At 59.9% G+C, this 16,297-nt stretch overlaps 1 protein-coding gene and 2 pseudogenes across 1 annotated transcript; all 3 read right to left on the reverse strand.

Annotated features, from left to right (window-relative positions):
- The window catches only part of LOC131398597 (leucine-rich repeat-containing protein 74B-like), a 71,567-nt pseudogene extending 66,548 nt beyond the window's left edge, over nucleotides 1-5,019 (reverse strand).
- Nucleotides 1-16,297, reverse strand: part of LOC131398386 (cationic amino acid transporter 4-like) — an 83,221-nt pseudogene that overhangs the window by 40,171 nt on the left and 26,753 nt on the right.
- Nucleotides 12,365-15,802, reverse strand: LOC131398388 (cationic amino acid transporter 4-like). Its single transcript, XM_058531890.1, has 4 exons — nucleotides 14,818-15,802; nucleotides 13,781-14,355; nucleotides 13,415-13,523; nucleotides 12,365-13,315 (listed from the first exon to the last, which is right to left on the reverse strand). Exons 1-4 carry the CDS (start codon nucleotides 15,797-15,799, stop codon nucleotides 13,158-13,160), a joined length of 1,824 nt encoding a protein of 607 aa, XP_058387873.1. The 5' UTR covers nucleotides 15,800-15,802; the 3' UTR covers nucleotides 12,365-13,157.

Raw genomic sequence — 16,297 nt, forward strand, 5'->3', positions numbered from 1 at the left:
GGAAATGCAGCAAGTCTGGCGCTGGCGGAGGGAGGGGGGAAGCTAGCAAAATGAGGTAGGAGCCATGGGCACTTGAGAGATGCTGAGAGCCTTGAATGCTAGGATAAGGGTATTGGGCGTTGCCCTATCGGGGGTGGGGAGGCAGGGAGGGCTTTAAGAAGTGACAAGGCTGGATTCCTTAGCAGTGGGTGTAGGGGATGGACTAGGGTGGGCAGGGGCAGAGACGAGAGTCCAGGAGGCTTGTGCGATAGTCTGTAGGCAAGAAGTGACAAGGCCAGTGCAGCTGTGGCAGAGAGGAGGCAGTGGTGGTAGAAAAAGGAAAGTGGGGCCCTGTGGGGTTAAGAAACCCTGAGAGATATTCAGCATGTAAAATGGGCAGAAGCCTCACTCATCCACCCACCCTGCTCTCCACTCTGTCAGCACTCAGCCAGTCTGACCCGTGTCCAGTTCTCAGAAGTGCTGGGACCAACGTGCCTCCAGGCTGTCCCCCTGTGTGCAACTGTTGATCCCCTTCTTCACCTGGCTAGAAGCTCCTCATCCTTCTAACCTGGGGTCACGGTGTCAGGAAACCTTGCCCACCTGCCTGGGCTGGGCCACCTCGGACCTCAAGTTCAATTTGCTTCTATCCTTCCAGTATCTGGCCATTAGACCTCTCTCTGCCCAGCCAGTCTCTCCTGCCAGCCTAGGAATTTCTCAGAGATCTGAATTTGACCCCTCTCCGTGGTCCCAGCACCGAGCACAGGGCTAGTAAGGCTGGTCTAAAGAAATGCACAGAGGAAAACAGATGCAGTGACCGAGCAGAATGCTCAGCCAGCCCTCGGGGCCAGAACAGCCAGGGCAGACACTTTCAGAACCTTGGAGAGCTCCCCGCAAGGTGGGGAGGCCCCTGTGCTGCCTCCCTGAGAACAGGGCTCCAGACTCCATGCCCAGCGCTGGGTCTGACCCCCGCACGTCTCAGATAGGGGTACTTTCCTCCTCCTCAGACACTCCCAGGGCTGGGAGGAGAGGACAGCGGCCTCCCACTTTGTCGGGAAGCCCCTTCTTTGCTGAACAGCTAGAAGGTGAGAAGGTTCTACACACAGGAATCAGCCTCTTGTAGTTCTGAATCTTGGTCTTCGTGACCCCTGAAAACAACATATGTGGCAGGTGCTACAATCACCGTGGGTCAGGTGGGGAGACTGGGACCCAAGCTACTTCACCCTCCAGGGAATCGGGCCCACCCACAGATCCCCACTTGGGGAAACAAAATGTCCCTGCTGAGTCTGTCCTTTCCCAGGCTGAAGACCGCCCCCTCCCGTAGTTCTGCAGCCTTCACAGGGCCTTAGCCTCCAGCCCCTCCCTCCTGGCTGCCTCTCTGGTGCTCACCCTCTGACCATGTAGGCCCAGAGGGAGGCGTCTAGTTGGTTTGTCAAAAGTCTGAAATGAGCTTCTCTTCTCGTTTCACTGACTTCCCACAGTAATTTTCTTAGAAGGTAAACTGACTCTCTGGCAGTTAGATTCTAGGGCTGATTCTCACAGGCCAAAGCTGGCGCCACCCCACTCACTCTAAGCAGTCTGACACAGAGCAGTGACTCCCAAAATTTCTCAATCAGACAAATCTCCTGGGACACCTGCTAAAATGCAGACACACAGGCCTCCCCCCAAGAGTCTGGTTCAGCAGATCCAAGGTGCACGAACCTGTATTCCTAACCCAGGGTCCCAGGTGTTTCTTATAATTGATTGGAGTGGTTGAGGACAGGCAGGTCAAACTGCATGTACCTCGCAAAGCAGACTGCCCATGCCAAGGTCCTGGGGCATGAGAGAAAGTGGTGAGATCAGGGATCCCACCGTTGTTCTCCACAGACTTGAAATAAAATCTTCATGCCTTTTGCCATGATTTGTAGCCCTATAGCCCCTGTCACCTCTCCACTCCGCAGCCTAGCCACTCTGCCCTGGCCAAATAGCCCAGTCACACTGGTGTCCGTCAGACTGAGAAATAAGTCTGCGTGTTCACTGTTCCTCTGCCTGAAATGTGCTCCCTCTGGTCTTGTAATGGCTGATTTCTCCACAGCCTGCCTATTTCAGCTTCAATGTCACCTCCTTACAGAGGCCACCCCAGCCACCCATGTATCAGGGATCCTCATTCTTCTCTAGAATCACCCCTGTTTGTTTCTTTTGTAGCGCCAATAATTATGGAGAATGATCTTGTTAATGTGTGTTCCCTGAGGCCAGGGCCTCTGTTGTGTTCATGCTGGGTTCCTCGTGGCTAAATCAGCACCCAGCACAGGCAGCAACAGGCAATGAGATGTCCAGGGAGTGACCTAAGAGTTCTGTGTGGAAGGAGTGGGGAAGGGGCAGGCAAAGTAGGACGTGGGGAGAGGGGCCAGAGCATGGATGCTCAGAGTGGTCCTGCCAACCTCCCCCCATCCCTGCCCAAGGAAGACGGGCCCCATGGTGGCCAAGTCTGCATGGTACCTGCTGGGTCAGTCAGCTGCTTATAGCTCAGGCCCAGGGACTTCAGGCCAGTGTGGGCCAGCAGGAGTTCAGCAAGATACTGGGCCGCCTGCTCCTCCAGGCCGTTCCCTGCCAGCTGTACCCTCTGACGGCCAGGTTCACTGTGAGGGTGGCACACACAGCCTGGCTGCCCACTGCTCCCAGCTGGTTCTCCGACAGCTCCACGTCTGGGGTCCGACATCACTCACCAGTCAGTGGGATCCAAAGTCAGACACCGCCCTCCTCCACCTTCCTCCATCCCCCAAACTTCCAGGCTTGAGGAGGTGGAAGGGGCTTTGCAGGCAGACTGTCCTGAGGTTGCATGGCACCTCTGCAACCCATTGGCTGGATGCCCCATCCCCACCCCATGTGTCCACAAGCTTCTCTGTCAAGGGGTTAAACCCCCTCCTTTGTGGTGCTGTGCAGGAACCTGTGATGGGGCCGCAGCCACCCCATTGATGACTCGTGCCTGGCAGCAATATAACCCCACACAGAAGCCCTCATGGCCGCATCTCTGGGGACTGGCAATGACAGGCAATGTGCCCTGCACAGAGCACTTACATGGCCAGACTCTCTGCTGAGCTTTTAATGCTCATCACAACCCCAAGGGCTAAGTGGTGTGGTTGGGTCCATTTCACAGATTGGAAACTGAGGCTCAGCGAGGTTTGCTGCTTGTTCAGGGTCACCCTGCTCTTCTGTGGCAGAGGTTGCATTTGGATCCAGCCCCGCCAAACTCCCCCCAGCCCTCCCTCCTCTCGCACTGCCAGCCCCCCTCTCTCTGTGTTGAAAGACTGCATTCAGACACCAGGAGGCCACCATCTGCAGGGGGTGCTGTCCAGCAGAAGCAGGTTTGGAGGGGTGGGGTGGGTCAGGAAGGGAGTGGCGTCCAGCCTTGGGTGCACCACCCCCACCCACCCCACCCTGTGATGAGGCCCTGCCCCCAGCAACACCAGCAGGTCCACGGGGAGAAGGCCTGGCTGGGGGAGTCCACACCCCTCAGGAAAGGGAAGACTCAGGTCTGCCCACCTGTCCCAGGCTTGGCACCTCCCACAGATGCTGCTGCTTTTGCTCAGGGCACGTGCCAAGGCCTCTGCACCGGCCCCACAGAGCCCGTTGTCCCGAATCCAGCCGCTTGACACCGGGATTGGAGGTCAATGCAGAAGGGAGAGCCCAGGCGCCCTGGGACCGAGAGTCCTGAGAGGCCTGGTCCTTCCCAGAGCTGAAGGCCCCATGCATAGCTGGTCACTACCCGGGCTCCTGTTCCCAGGGCTGAGCCCACTCGATGCCCTCCAACTGAAAGGCCCACCCGTTCCCACAGGCCCAGGGGCCACCTGCTTCTCCTTCTAGGCTCCTACAGACCACCTGGGGCCTTCCCTGACCCCCAATGCATTAGGGGCCCCTGCAGGCTCCCCAGTCCTTACACTGATCTCCATCAGAGCCTGGATCCCATGTCACCCAGATGTGGGGGATGGGACACACCAAGCATAGAGCAAGACTGGGGAATGTGTGGAGAGGGCTCAGGGAGGGCCATTCCATGGCTTCTCCTCCCAGGTCCTCCCCTCCAAGCCTGGCCCAGGGTCCCTCTGGGGGTACCTGGGGCCCCAGGCCACGACGCCGCAGGCTCAGCTCTGGGGCGCTTCCCTGGCGCAGGAAGCAGGAGGCAGGCACGAGGCTGTGGGCCCAGCAAGACCTCAGGTGGACGGTATCCTTGACCAGTTCTCCGAGCCCATGGGTGCCTGATAGAGACAGGGGTCCATGTGGCCCCCTCCCCAGGCACAGCCGCCTGCCTCCTCCCCTGCCCTCCGTCACTACCCAGCCTGTTTCCCTCTACAGGCGTTACTTCCTGTGCTAGTAGGGACTCCTGCCCCATATACAGATGGGGACATCAAGACTCAGAGAAAGCAAATCCTTTCCCCAAAGTCACACAGCGAGTAGTAGCTGATCCCGGCAGAGCCAGGCTTAGGACCCTGCTTGTCTGACACCGAAGTGCATGCTGTGCCTTTTCTGTGGGATTGCAGACCACAAATGATTTATGAACATTTTATAGGAGAAAACACTGAAATACTTCTAAGTTCTATATATGCATCAGCTTAGTTTCTCCTGTGGCTTGGGAAAACCCAGCCCTCATCCCATTTCAGGAAGGAGTGGGACAGCCCTTCTTAGATGGTTTGGCTAGGTTTCTGCATTTTAACGTCATTCTGGAAGCGGGTTCTGAAGGTGGAACAACTGATGCTGCCAAGAGCATTTCTTGGAGGGCAGGGGGCTGGAGGGGCCGTGGGCTGCCCTGAGGGTATCCCATGGAGGGATGCACTCTCTGCTGGACAGTGGTCCCCTGCCCTCAGCCCCAGCCCGCCCCTCCACCCCTGCCTAGATCCCACAAGGTGAAGAGACAGGCCTGAACCCCCTGCCTGGGGCACCTGTCTTCAGTTCAGAGTCTGAATCCGCACCTGAACCATCCTCGGCCTCCGGGACCCCTGCAGGACGCCCAGCGGCCCCTTCTTCCTCCTGCTCTTCATTCTCTCGGGACCTCTCGAAGGGACCCCTCATGGTTACGCCTATTTCACAGTCCCAGGCACTGAGGCTGGGACTGAGTCAGGCCCCTCCTAGAGCACAGCCCTGGGACGTGGACTGACCTGCCAGCTGCATGGGCCAATCAAATGTGGCATGCAGTGAACAGTAGCCCCCAACAGCCAGTAGAGACGCACTCTCCTGGGGGCAGTCATCAGGACAACCCCCTGTTGTTCCTTGCTGCAGAAACCACCAGCAGCCTGCACTGACCTTGAGCCTGCTCCTGGTCGGGGCACAGAAGGGAGCGCCCCATGGGCCAGGCGCAGGGCTGGGCGCCTTGCAGGCGTTGACCCCCTGCTGTCCCGTGTGGGTCCAGCATCACCCCCCTTCCGCAGACTGGGGACCCTGCCTAACTCCAGAGCTGGGCTTTAATCCCTGCACTTGTGGGGAGGGGCAGCTCTGCCTGGCATCGCACAGGATGACCTGGGAACCTCCCAGAGCCAGCCACCCTCCTCTCTGGAGCCAGAGTCCCGCTCCCTCTGTGGGTGCCAGTTCTCTCTCAGGCTCCAGCGTCGCATATGAGGATTCCTCCTCCAGGAACATTCCTCCCCTGCTGTGCTTGTTGAACTTCACAATCTGCTGGTGTCAGCTCAGAGGTGCCTTCTTCCTGAAGCTTTCCTTGGTCCCTCCTCTGGGCTCCTATCTCCTCCTGCCGCCCTCTCAAAGTACCTGTAACACCTGTCATCCCCTCAGCCCCCAAGGAAGTGAGGCCAAAGGGCAGGGGAGAGAGGCTACTCCTCTCTGCGCCCCAGTGCCAGGCAGAGGGAGTCAGAGAGGAAGGGAGGCCCAGGGCAGCTGGGGGTGGGGACTGAGCCCAGGGCGGGGGTGGGGCTGGGTCCTGCCCCCAGTGGGAGTGTCCCTTTACCAGCTGCTGGCCTGGCCTGGCCTGGGGGCCTGCTTTTCCTCCTGTTCAGCTGGGGCTGCAGCTGCAGTGCTGACACTGCTCCCTGGCAGCCAGCAGGAGCTGAGAGCGTGGGCTCCCCGGGGGCCGCGACAGGCTGGGGGCTTCTTGATTACAAACTGAGAAGTAGGTGATGACCAGGAACTGGGGGGTAGGCGCCCCACAGAGGCTGCTGCAGCTCGGGGTCATTTTCCTCGTGGTGGGGTAAGAGAGTGGCTCCTGGGCAGGCTGGCTGGAGGGACCCTGACTGGTCCTGCTGGGCTGAGGGTGGGAGTGTGAACCCTCAGGGGCTGGACTGGTGGCAGTGAGGGGGCAGGTTGGGACAGGGTAGGGGCAGAAGGTAGGATCTCCGTCTGTCTAGAGGCAGCAGGTACAAGAGTAAGCCGTGTGCTCGTGTCCTCCTGTGTGCCCACCTGCCTCCTTTCCTGGACCTTGTCCCCAGCCCCGTGTTGGGCTCTGGGCACAGAGCAGAATGGGTCTCACTCTGCCCAGGAGGACGTGGGAGAGGCAGGAGGTAGTCCCTGATTCCTGTGAGAGCTGGAGCCCTGGGGCCCCTGAGAAAGACCACCGTGGTGGTTGGGTCAGGGGAGACTTTAAGGAGGGAGCTGGGTCTGGCGGGGGCAGGGGAGGGGGAAGGCTGGGGTAGGAGGTGGTGGTGGGCATCTGGGTCTGAGAGCATTGGCTCTCTGATGCATGGCCGGGGTTTCTGGCCTGTGCAGGGTGTTTGGGTTGGAAATGAGGCTGGAAAAGAGGTGGGGGCCCTGAACGTGGTGCTGGGAGCCTTACAGGGTGTGTAGGGGCTGAGTGGGTGGGGCCCAGCTCTGCCACTGCTCACTGAGTGCCAGGGACACACCACACTGCCCATCGTCTCCTCCCAAGGTGGGCCCTCCTCGCCACAAAAGGCTACCAGGAGCAGGACCTGGACCCCAGATTTCTGTCATCACCAAACTCAAAGGGGTTTCCGTGACCCAGATCAAGGAGCTAGGGATCCGGCTGTGGGACGTGACTGAATTCGTGAAGCCGCCACAGGTGGGTGCCTTGGTGCTGCTGCCAGGCGCTGACATCTCTGACCCCACCCTTGCAGCGAGTGTGTGCAAGAGGGGCATGTGATGCCAGAAGGGGTGCTAGCACTGGCACAGTCCGGGTTCAGGAAGGGCCTGACAGAGGAGCGGCCCTGGACAGGGCTCTCGGGGATGTGTAAGAGCTTTCTGGGTGGACAAATGGACAAGTCAGGAAGCCAGGCCATAGGTACTGCATTCACAAAGGCTGCATCCGGAAGAGTGGGGGGCCTGGGAACTCAAGGTTTGATCTTGAGGGAGGGGTGGAGGGGCAGGGGCCAGGGCCTGGAGCTCCTGAGTGCTCTCCTCCCTGACCTGGGCACTGTGGTCTGCCTCCTCTGTTCTTCTCATGCTGCATTTCCAGCCCCTTCTCCCTCCACCCAGATCCTCTACAGCCCCAGTTTCCACCTCTGTTCTGTTGATGCCCAAGTTGTAGCCCCGGTGACCACCTGCCCCGAGCACAGCTGCCTCCTGATGCGCACCCACCACGTCCAAGGAGAAACCCTCTCCCTCTCCCAGTGCAGCCTCTTTCCATCCACTGAGGGCCATGCCGTCTACCAGGGCCAAAGCTGGACCCAGCTCCCCACCTCCCTGCCCCCTTCCTGTCCATTCCGTCTCCTGACTGGTTTCCCTGCTGCCCCCGCTGTGCCTGTGGTCTGCTTGTGGGCCCCCAGGTGCACTCCATGCAGCAGCCAGGCTGAGCCCTCACAGGTGACACCATCAGAGCCTGCCAGCCCTTGCTTTCCACCCTGGGAAGGCTCCTTCTCCAAGATGGTGGCCACCAAGTCCCTGTAGATCCTGACCACTGCCACACCCCTGCCCTCTGCCCAGCCCTCCCCTCCCCTTCCCTGGTGTGCATCCCCCCAAATGTACAGAGCTGTCACACACAGCACACAGGTGGCAGGCCACCCATCTCCACAGCCACCCTGCTTTTGTCCCAGGCAGAGCTCACCACCTGCTCCCCTGGCCCCCAGCCATGTGTGCAGTGAGGGGTCCAGTCCCCGCCAGCCTGGGTGGGAGCCCGGCCCAATTTGGCTCGGGATCTTCAGTGCCTAGAAGCAGGAGGCTCTTGGAAAATTGTGGTTGAGCAAATGAGAGTGAATATGAGAAGAAAATTTGCCTCAAAGATTTGGATGTGGGGGCCGGCCCCGTGGCTTAGCGGTTGAGTGCGCGCGCTCCTCTACTGGCAGCCCAGGTTCGGATCCCGGGCGCGTACCGACGCACCGCTTCTCCGGCCATGCTGAGGCCGCATCCCACATACAGCAACTAGAAGGATGTGCAGCTATGACATACAACTATCTACTGGGGCTTTGGGGGAAAAATAAATAAATAAGAAAAAAATTAAAAAAAAAAAAAAAGAAGTGGACGTGGGCTCAGAAATGGCAGAAACCCAGCCAGCTTCCCGCCTGTGCCTCAACTTGCCTCACTGGAGGCGTTTTCCTGGGGCACAGCATTGATGACTGGATGGGCCAGGACCCCTTCTCTCACAGACCCGGCTGCCAGCTTCTGGCCTCTCCCACTGAAGGAGCCAAGCAGGGGCCCACCCTGACCCTTGCCTTCCAGGGAGAGATCATGCTCTTCTTGTGAGCAATTTCCTTGTGACACCAGAACAAGTTCAGGGCAGATGCCCAGAGGTAAGGCAGCCTGGGAGCCTCCCCGTGGGTCCTTGTTCCTCTACCAGCCCTGGGTCACCAGCAATTCCCCACTTCTCCTTCCCAGGTGACTGAGGGCTCAGTATGTGCTGCTGTGTCCCAGGCACTGAGCTAAAACCTTTTCGTGAATCATTTCATTCAGTCTCCCAAACATCCTGCCTGGCAGGAAGTACTGCAGTCCCCATTTAAGATGAGAGGACTGAGGCCCAGCCAGGTTGAGTCACTGACCCAAGGCCTCCCAGCCCCACCTGGGGACTCTGCACTTCTGAGCAGCGTGCTTCTGGAGCCTTCCGCTGTTGCTCTTCATGAGGTATCCAGGCCCTGCCCCATGATGGTCCCTTCTCTGGACAGTCTCCAGGTTGTCAGTGTAACCCCCAGAACTGGGCACAATGCCCAGGTGGGCTCTAATAACAAGAGCCAAGCTGGAAGATCACCTCCCTTCTCTATGCCCAGGCTCTGTTAATGTGTCCCAGGGCAGCTCCATTTTCTGTGGGCAAACACAGCACACTCCTTGTGCTGAGTGCAGGGTCACCCATGATCTCTGGGTATTTTTCACCACAACTGAGATCAAGCCAGAGTACCCCACCCTCTTCTGGCCCAATCATGCAGAAATGCAGACTCTGCCCCAAATCTCACCTTTTCTTCTCGCCTGGGGGCGTCCCAGGGATCCAGTGTCTGTCCCAGAGTGCACTTGCTCTCCTCCCAGTTGTGGATTTGTTTCCAATTTTCTTACTCCATAAAATACACATAACATGAAATTTACCATCTTAACCATTTTCACGTGTACAGTTCCCCAGTTGTGGATTTTGTCTGGATAGTTGTGACCTGGAAAATAGCCCTGGAAGCCTCCCTCCATGGTGACATCTTTCTTTAACTGAACCCAACATGGCTCGTTTGCTGGGCTGGAGGGTCACCGTACGGCCCCTGTCCCTAGTCCGGGTCGTTGGTCCCACCACAGTTGCTGGAGAGCACATGTCCCTGGTTGGCCCCGTCCACAGACGAGGTGAGGCACGTGCACAGAGGATGTGCTGACTTTCGGAAACATACACGATGTCCCCCCCTTTCTGAATGCTCCAAGACGTCTAGTTGATATTCGGTTTGTAGACTGTCCTGAAGTTGTTCTGTGGCTACAGTTCTGTGTTTTCTGGAATCCACGAGGTTCCTCTTTGCCCACAGCTGGGCTTCTGGCCCTTTCCTCAAAGCTGCCGGGACTGGGTAATTCATCAGACCTGACACCCTGGCTTCCTGAGAATAGCAGAGTTCCTGCCAGCTCCTCTCAGGGTCTGGTCGTCTGGTCCCTCCCAGCACATGCTCTGTGCTCCTTGTAGTGTCACAGCCTCCAGCAAACACCTTCCGAGCCTCCCCCAGAGCAGGCTTGCAGAACTCCACCCTCCCCACCTCCCGGAGCTCCTGCACACACAGCCCGGCCAGGGTGGCAGGGCCTGTGATGGGACGGAAGCTGCAGCTGGGAGACCCAGGGAGGCATGTCAGCCAACCCGGGGCCTCAGGAAGGGTTTCCTGCAGGATGGAAGGCTGAGTAGGATCTAGAGGATGTCCAGGCAGAGGGGCTGTGTGGGCAAAGGCCCCAACTGTGTGAGAGGAGGCACCACCAGGGTTCCCTGCTGCTGAGTGGGGTGGAGCCTAGATTTGGACTGGGGCAGGGAGGGGGTAGCCCCAGATCACAGGGGCCTGGGAGCCCCTCGAAGGAGCTGAATTGGAGAAGGCAGAGGGGGGAGCCTCCCATGGGCTCAGGGGAGGGGTGCTCGATAGTCTGTCATTGGGATGGGCCACTCGGGCTGCTGGAGGGAGCTGGATGAGGGCAGAGGTGGGGCCCCATGGTGGTCACCATGGGGTCTGGTCGGAGGAGATGGTGGCCCAGCCAGGGTGGAGACTCAGGACATAGGTAGGGACAGGGAAGCAGAGCAGGTAGCCCCACACTGTCCTCTGTCCCCTTCTCACAGTCCCATCCCCCTACAAAGTCCCACCCTCTCATTAGGCTTCTCAGAGTCCCAAGCCCTTCCTGCCCCGCTGTTGCTGCATTCCTCCTGCTGCCCCTGAGCCCGGGGCCCTGGACAGCGGCGTCCACCCTCCGCCTGGCAGAACCATATCCGTGTGAGTACCTGACCCTTGAGGGTGCTTACTCTCCGGGGTCAGGGACTCCCAGAAAGCTTGCCAACGTCCCCTCCTGGCTGATGCCCAGAACTCTGTGACCGTGTGCAAGCACTAATGTCCCTGTTTCACAGCAGAACAAGCTGGGAAGGGGCTGGCCTGTGGTCCCTTGGTCAGTGTGTGGGGTCCCACTTCCCTACAGGCCTCTCTCAGGAGGGTCCCTCCCTTTGTCTGCCACACCTAGCACCTCCACCCTGGCATGAACTTACCCTCCCAGAGTCCCTCCACCTTCCCTATTCTGTCATCTGAGTTGGACCAGAGGAGCTGGGCCTCAAGGAGTCACTTCTGCCCCCACCGGGGACAGAACTATCAAGAGGGCAGGAGTCTTGCTCTTTCTTGGGATACAGCACTGCACCCCGATCTGGCTGAGGCTGCTCACCCTCCCCCCTCTGACCACCTCCTTTTATTTGCTCCCCCCAGCTTTCCCATGTGCCCCCAAACTCAGGGAACCCTGGGGGCTAACAGGAGGAGGTGCGTGTCCCTGCAGACTGCAGGGCTGGGTCACAGAAGGGAGGCACCTCCTGGGCCTGGACAACTCTTCTCTCACCACCTCACCACCCTCCACCCCACTGTGAACCGCTGGGCTGATGAGGACTGTCCTGAGGGGAGACGGGGATGCACAGCCACGGTAACTGTGGGCCTGTCTTCCAGCGCCTCCACTGGGAGGGGGGTTCCGGGGGCCATGCTGGGACCCTGGATGGCTCCCGCATGCAGGCCCTGTGGTGCCTCTGCACCTCTTCTTTCTGCCAACAGCCCCCTGCCCACTCCCTTCCCAGGCCCTGTGGAGACTTGAGGACCTAGAGTTTGTCTTGTGTTTTCAAGGCATAAAAATAGGCCAGTGTGTAGAGTTCAATGGGACCCACAGGACCTGTGAGATCCGGGGCTGATGCCCCATGGAGAGTGACACTGTGCCCGTGTAAGTGTCCCCGACACCCAGGGCAGGTCCCAGGACCAACAGAGCCTGCCCCTGACCTCCCCCACCTGCAGGAAGCCCCTACTGGTCCAGGCTGAGAACTCCACGCTGTTCATCAAAAACACCGTCACCTTCAGCAAGTTCAACTTCTCCAGGTCAGCATGGCGTGTCCTGGCTGTCCCAGATCCTCCTTGTCCCCTGCCTGACTGGACCCCCTCACCCCACCATCTCTCACATCCAATACCTTGGAGACCTGGGACGCCATCTTTTTCAAGTGCTGCCACGGTGACCCAGGCTTCAGCCTCTACTGCCCTGTTTTCCGCATCAGGGACCTCGTGGCTGCGGCTGGAGGGGGTCTGTGAGGACCTGGTGTTGCTGGTGGCTCCGTAGGGGAAAGGGTTCTGGGAGGGCTCAGGGAGAGGGTCCATGCCTGCGTGCTAGTGGAGCAGTAATTCATTGTGTGCAGGGCGGGGCTGTGGGCATCTGTGCAGGCTGGGATTGTGACCTGGATGCCAGGGGCTCTGGCTGCGGCCCCACGACTCCTTCCAGCTGCAGGAGAGGAGCTACGACTACTGGCAGCCCTGAGCCTGGAACCAGCTGTGCCTCAGTCTGCATGTGGGTGTGCACCCCCAGGGGAGCCGTGTGGGCAGGAGGGCCTGTGCCTGAGAGATGCATGTACCCGGGCAAGTGGGCCTCTGCATCCCGGGGCAGGCCTCAGGCACATGCCCTGCTTTCCGGGAACCTTGGGAAAGCGAAGGAACCTTGGAGCTCCACTGCCCTTTCCAGGCAGCCTCGTTGGGGTCCAAGCTCTGCCCTCAGGATCAGCCCCCATGGGAGGAAGCCTGACCCTACCCTGTCAGGAACCTCTCTGTACTGCTGTGTGTACCTCCCTTCTGAGCTGGGCAGAGGGCACTGGCTTGAGGGCATGACCCTGGGACCCAGGCCTGGCCGTGTCCCTGACTCAGGGCTCTCTCTTCCCTGGCTGAACCTCCCTTACAGAACCTTGGCGCCTTTGCCTTGGATTGGGGAAAATCACCTGGTTCCCGGGGGCAGGTGAAGACTCAGTGCTACAAAGAATGCCAGGTGGACACAGCAACAGGCCATGTAGCTGGCCCAGCAGTTATTATTGTGGCTCCCTGGGGCTGCGGGCCTCTTCCCTGCCCGCCCTTCTCCACCTGCCCAGGTAGCTAGAGCTGGTCATAAACTGGAAGGCGCTGGGCAGAGTCCACCACACCAGCACTGGCCACGGCCCACTCCCAAGGACTCAAAACGTGGCCCCTGGCTTAAGGTCCTAAAGTCCTTCTGGCATGGGCAGGGGTGCAAACCTGACCTGCTCTGGATAGTATGTGCTGCCAGCCCCTCCAGCCCCCTGAGGAAGTAGGGGAGGGTGGTATGGCCCCCAGCAGTCCTCATGCTCTGGTGGTCTACTCTGCGTGTCCGGGTTTCTGGGCCAGTGCCTGGCTGGGGGTCTGCAGGGCCTGCACCGTCTCCTCCAGGCTGCCGCGTGGGGCAGTCAACCCCGGCCGCTCCCGCTGGTTCTCCTTGCTGTGCCGGATGCCGTAGCCAAAATACACCAGGAGTCCTGCAAGGGGGACACAAGTCTGAGGGGCAGGTCCTAGCCCTGCTCCCTGCTTGCCCTCCTCCTGCAGCTACCCAGGGTCCCAGCCTGGCGCCCACTCACCGACCAGCAACCAGATGGAAAAGCCCAGCCAGGTCAGGTGGCTCAGGTGCAGCATGAGGAAGATGTTGAGGAGGATGCTCAGGGCTGGAGTCAGGGGCACCAGGGGAACCTGAGGGGACAAGGGCAGGGCTGGGCTGGCTGTGGGACGGTCTGCTGGCCCAGGGCCTGATTTTTTGGGAGTCCACAGAGCCTTTCTCCACCTCTGGAGATTCTGGAGACAAGGGCCCACTAGCCATGCAGAAAGAGGGGGATGGGGGACTGGCCTCCCCCTCCCCGTGAGCCCTGGTGTATTCTGCCACGGCAGAGGAGGGAGGGGTGAGGGGAGCTGGCTGGGCTGAGAGTGATGGGTGCTGCTGGAGGAAGTACCTGGAAGGTGTCCTGCCGGCGCTGTTGCTGGTGGGCCCCCAGGACGAGGAGACTGAGCAGAAACATGACGGAGCTGAGCAGGAGCAGCAGGGTGTGGCCCCAGAGCGGGAGGTGCAGGGCCGAGTCCCCGAAGACCAGCACGCAGTCCAGAGTGATGGCTGAGGCCACCAGGACACGGAGTGCCCAAGTCACGGCAGCTCCAGGCCGGCACCCACCCAGGAAGCCGAGGTAGGGCCTCAGGGCTGGTCGCAGCTGCCCAGGCTCAGGGGCTGAGGCCTGCTCTGTGCCCAGGGAACTGGATGGAGGGGCCTTTTGGAAGCGTAGCACGATAATGCTGGTGGCCATGAAGGTGTAGGCCAGCAGTGCACCGAAGGACAGGACCTGGACCAGTGCCTTGAAGTCCAGCAGCAGAGCCAGGAAAGCCATGAGGACCCCGAACACCAGGATGCCCACCACAGGCACCTGTGTCCTGGGGTGCACGTGGGCAAACACCTGGAAGAAGAGCCCGTCGGCGGCCATGGCACAGACGGTGCGTGACGCGTAAAGTAGGGCGCCGATCAGGACAGTGGTCGTGGCTGTGGCAGAGGGTGGGAGACTGGTCAGCATGGTGGACAGGCCCACCAGGGGCCGCTCTGTGGACCAGGGCAGGGCTGGCTCCTTGCGAACAAGGGCATGAGTTTGGTCTCTCAGAGTGAGCCTGAGTGTATGTGGGGTGCTGGATTGTTCCCCCTCACCACCCAGGAATGGACAGCTCTGTTTAGTTGACAGGACCACTGGACAATCTGATGAGGGCTGAGTCCCTCTGCCAGGAAAGGATCTGGAAGCACATGCCCAGAGCTGGCATTCTATGTACAATTGGGAGGGGCGGTGAGCAGTTCTCTGCCAACAAGCCTGGGTGGAGAGTCTAATCATTAGCCCCTCCCTGGGCCCATGATGCAACTGGGAACACAGGCCCAGATGGAGATGTGCTCCCTGGGAGGCTTAGGGCAGGGCCCCACCGCCCTGTCCCCTCCCACCTTGCCCAGAAGGGCCCTTACCACAGATGAAGCCAGCCGCCACGATGAAGCCTGCCCAGCTATAGCCCCGCTGGTAGAAGGCATCAGCAAGTGCCCAATCACGGTGCGGGCTGTGCCAGGGGACCATGAGGGTGAGCACAGTGGAGATGAGGATGTAGGCACCGGCCACCAGGCCAACCGAGATGACAATGGCCATAGGCACAGCTCGCTTTGGGTTCTGGGCCTCCTCGCTGGAGGTAATAATGTCACTAAAGCCCACAAAGCCGTAGGAGCAGGTGGCAGCACCAGCCATGATTCCAGAGAAGCCCAAGGGTGCAAAGCCGCCCTCCTCAGCACCCCAGTTGTGCGGGCGGGCCAGGACAAACCCCAGGATGATGATGAAGAGGATGACAACCAGGCTGATGGCGGAGAAGGTGCGGTTGAGCCAGTAGGTGACGCGGACTCCACACGAGACGATTGTTGAGGTCAAAAGTGTGATGGCAGCAGCCAAGAAGTCTGGGTATTGGGCCAGGAAGGGCACCCGCCAGATGCCCACATGCGCCACAGTGAAGCTACGGATGTGGTAGCTGAAGATGGTGTCCAGGTAGCCGCTCCAGGCGCGAGCCACAGTAGCACCACCGATGAGGCACCGGAGGAGCGTGTTCCAGCCAATGAGGAAGGCCCACAGCTCGCCCATGGACATGTAGGTGAACAGGTAGGCAGAGCTTTTGCTGTGCACACTTGCCCCAAGCTCTGCATAGCATAGGGCTGCCAGCAGGGAGGCCACGGCAGCCACGCTGAAGGACACGAGCACCGCAGGGCCAGCCATGTCCTTGGCCACGGTGCCCGTGAGGACGTATAGGCCGAAGCCCACCATGTTACCCACACCCAGCAAGGTCAGGTCCAGCGTGGTCAGGTGGCGCCGCAGCGACGTCTCCCTGGTGGTCTCCTCCACTGTCTTCAGTCGGTTCAGCTTCTGGCAGAAGTGCACCAGGCTCTCAGTGCTGGGCAGCCCCCGGGCCATGGTGGGCAAGCCAGCTGCCAGCACCTACAAGGGTGAGAGGGAGTGACAAGCTGCCCAGCTGTGTGCTGACCAGCCATCAATCATTGCTCTGATCCTGCCCTGGGGCCCCAAGCCTTGAACCACTGGCCAGCTGGAGGGCTGGATGAGGCAGGGGTCAGGGCCCATGAGCAGAGTGGGCAGGAAGTCACAGGGAAGCATGGAGATCCCTTTGGCCTCCCTCCCAGGCAAGCGAGGGGCCCTGGTGGAGCTGGACCTGAGTGGGTTTGGGAGAGGCCCTGAGAGTGGGAAAGGGGCAGCCCTGGGGATCCCAGCTAGGAACCTCTCCAGTGGTCTGGGATCCCAGAAGAGAATGGAAACTCGAGGCTTCCCAGCAGCTGGGTCAGAACTCCAGGACCAGGAACAGGAGTGTTCTGGCAGAGGCGGCCACCTGGCTCCAGACAGCAGTGTTCATCACCCTCCTCCCTGCTCCACCAAACTAGTGTATCAGCGCATGCTGCC

Source organism: Diceros bicornis, chromosome 35 (assembly GCF_020826845.1).
Source record: "Diceros bicornis minor isolate mBicDic1 chromosome 35, mDicBic1.mat.cur, whole genome shotgun sequence".
Taxonomy (NCBI): domain Eukaryota; kingdom Metazoa; phylum Chordata; class Mammalia; order Perissodactyla; family Rhinocerotidae; genus Diceros; species Diceros bicornis.

Bases quoted from the DNA above. Each gene is read 5' to 3' on its own strand.
- LOC131398388 (XM_058531890.1), bottom strand. From the start codon at position 15,799: ATGGCCCGGGGGCTGCCCAGCACTGAGAGCCTGGTGCACTTCTGCCAG. The intron at 14,356-14,817 runs GTAAGGGCCCTT...CCTCTGCCACAG, and splicing joins GGCGGCTGGCTTCATCTGTG to CCACGACCACTGTCCTGATC. The intron at 13,524-13,780 runs GTACTTCCTCCA...TTGTCCCCTCAG, and splicing joins GCCGGCAGGACACCTTCCAG to GTTCCCCTGGTGCCCCTGAC.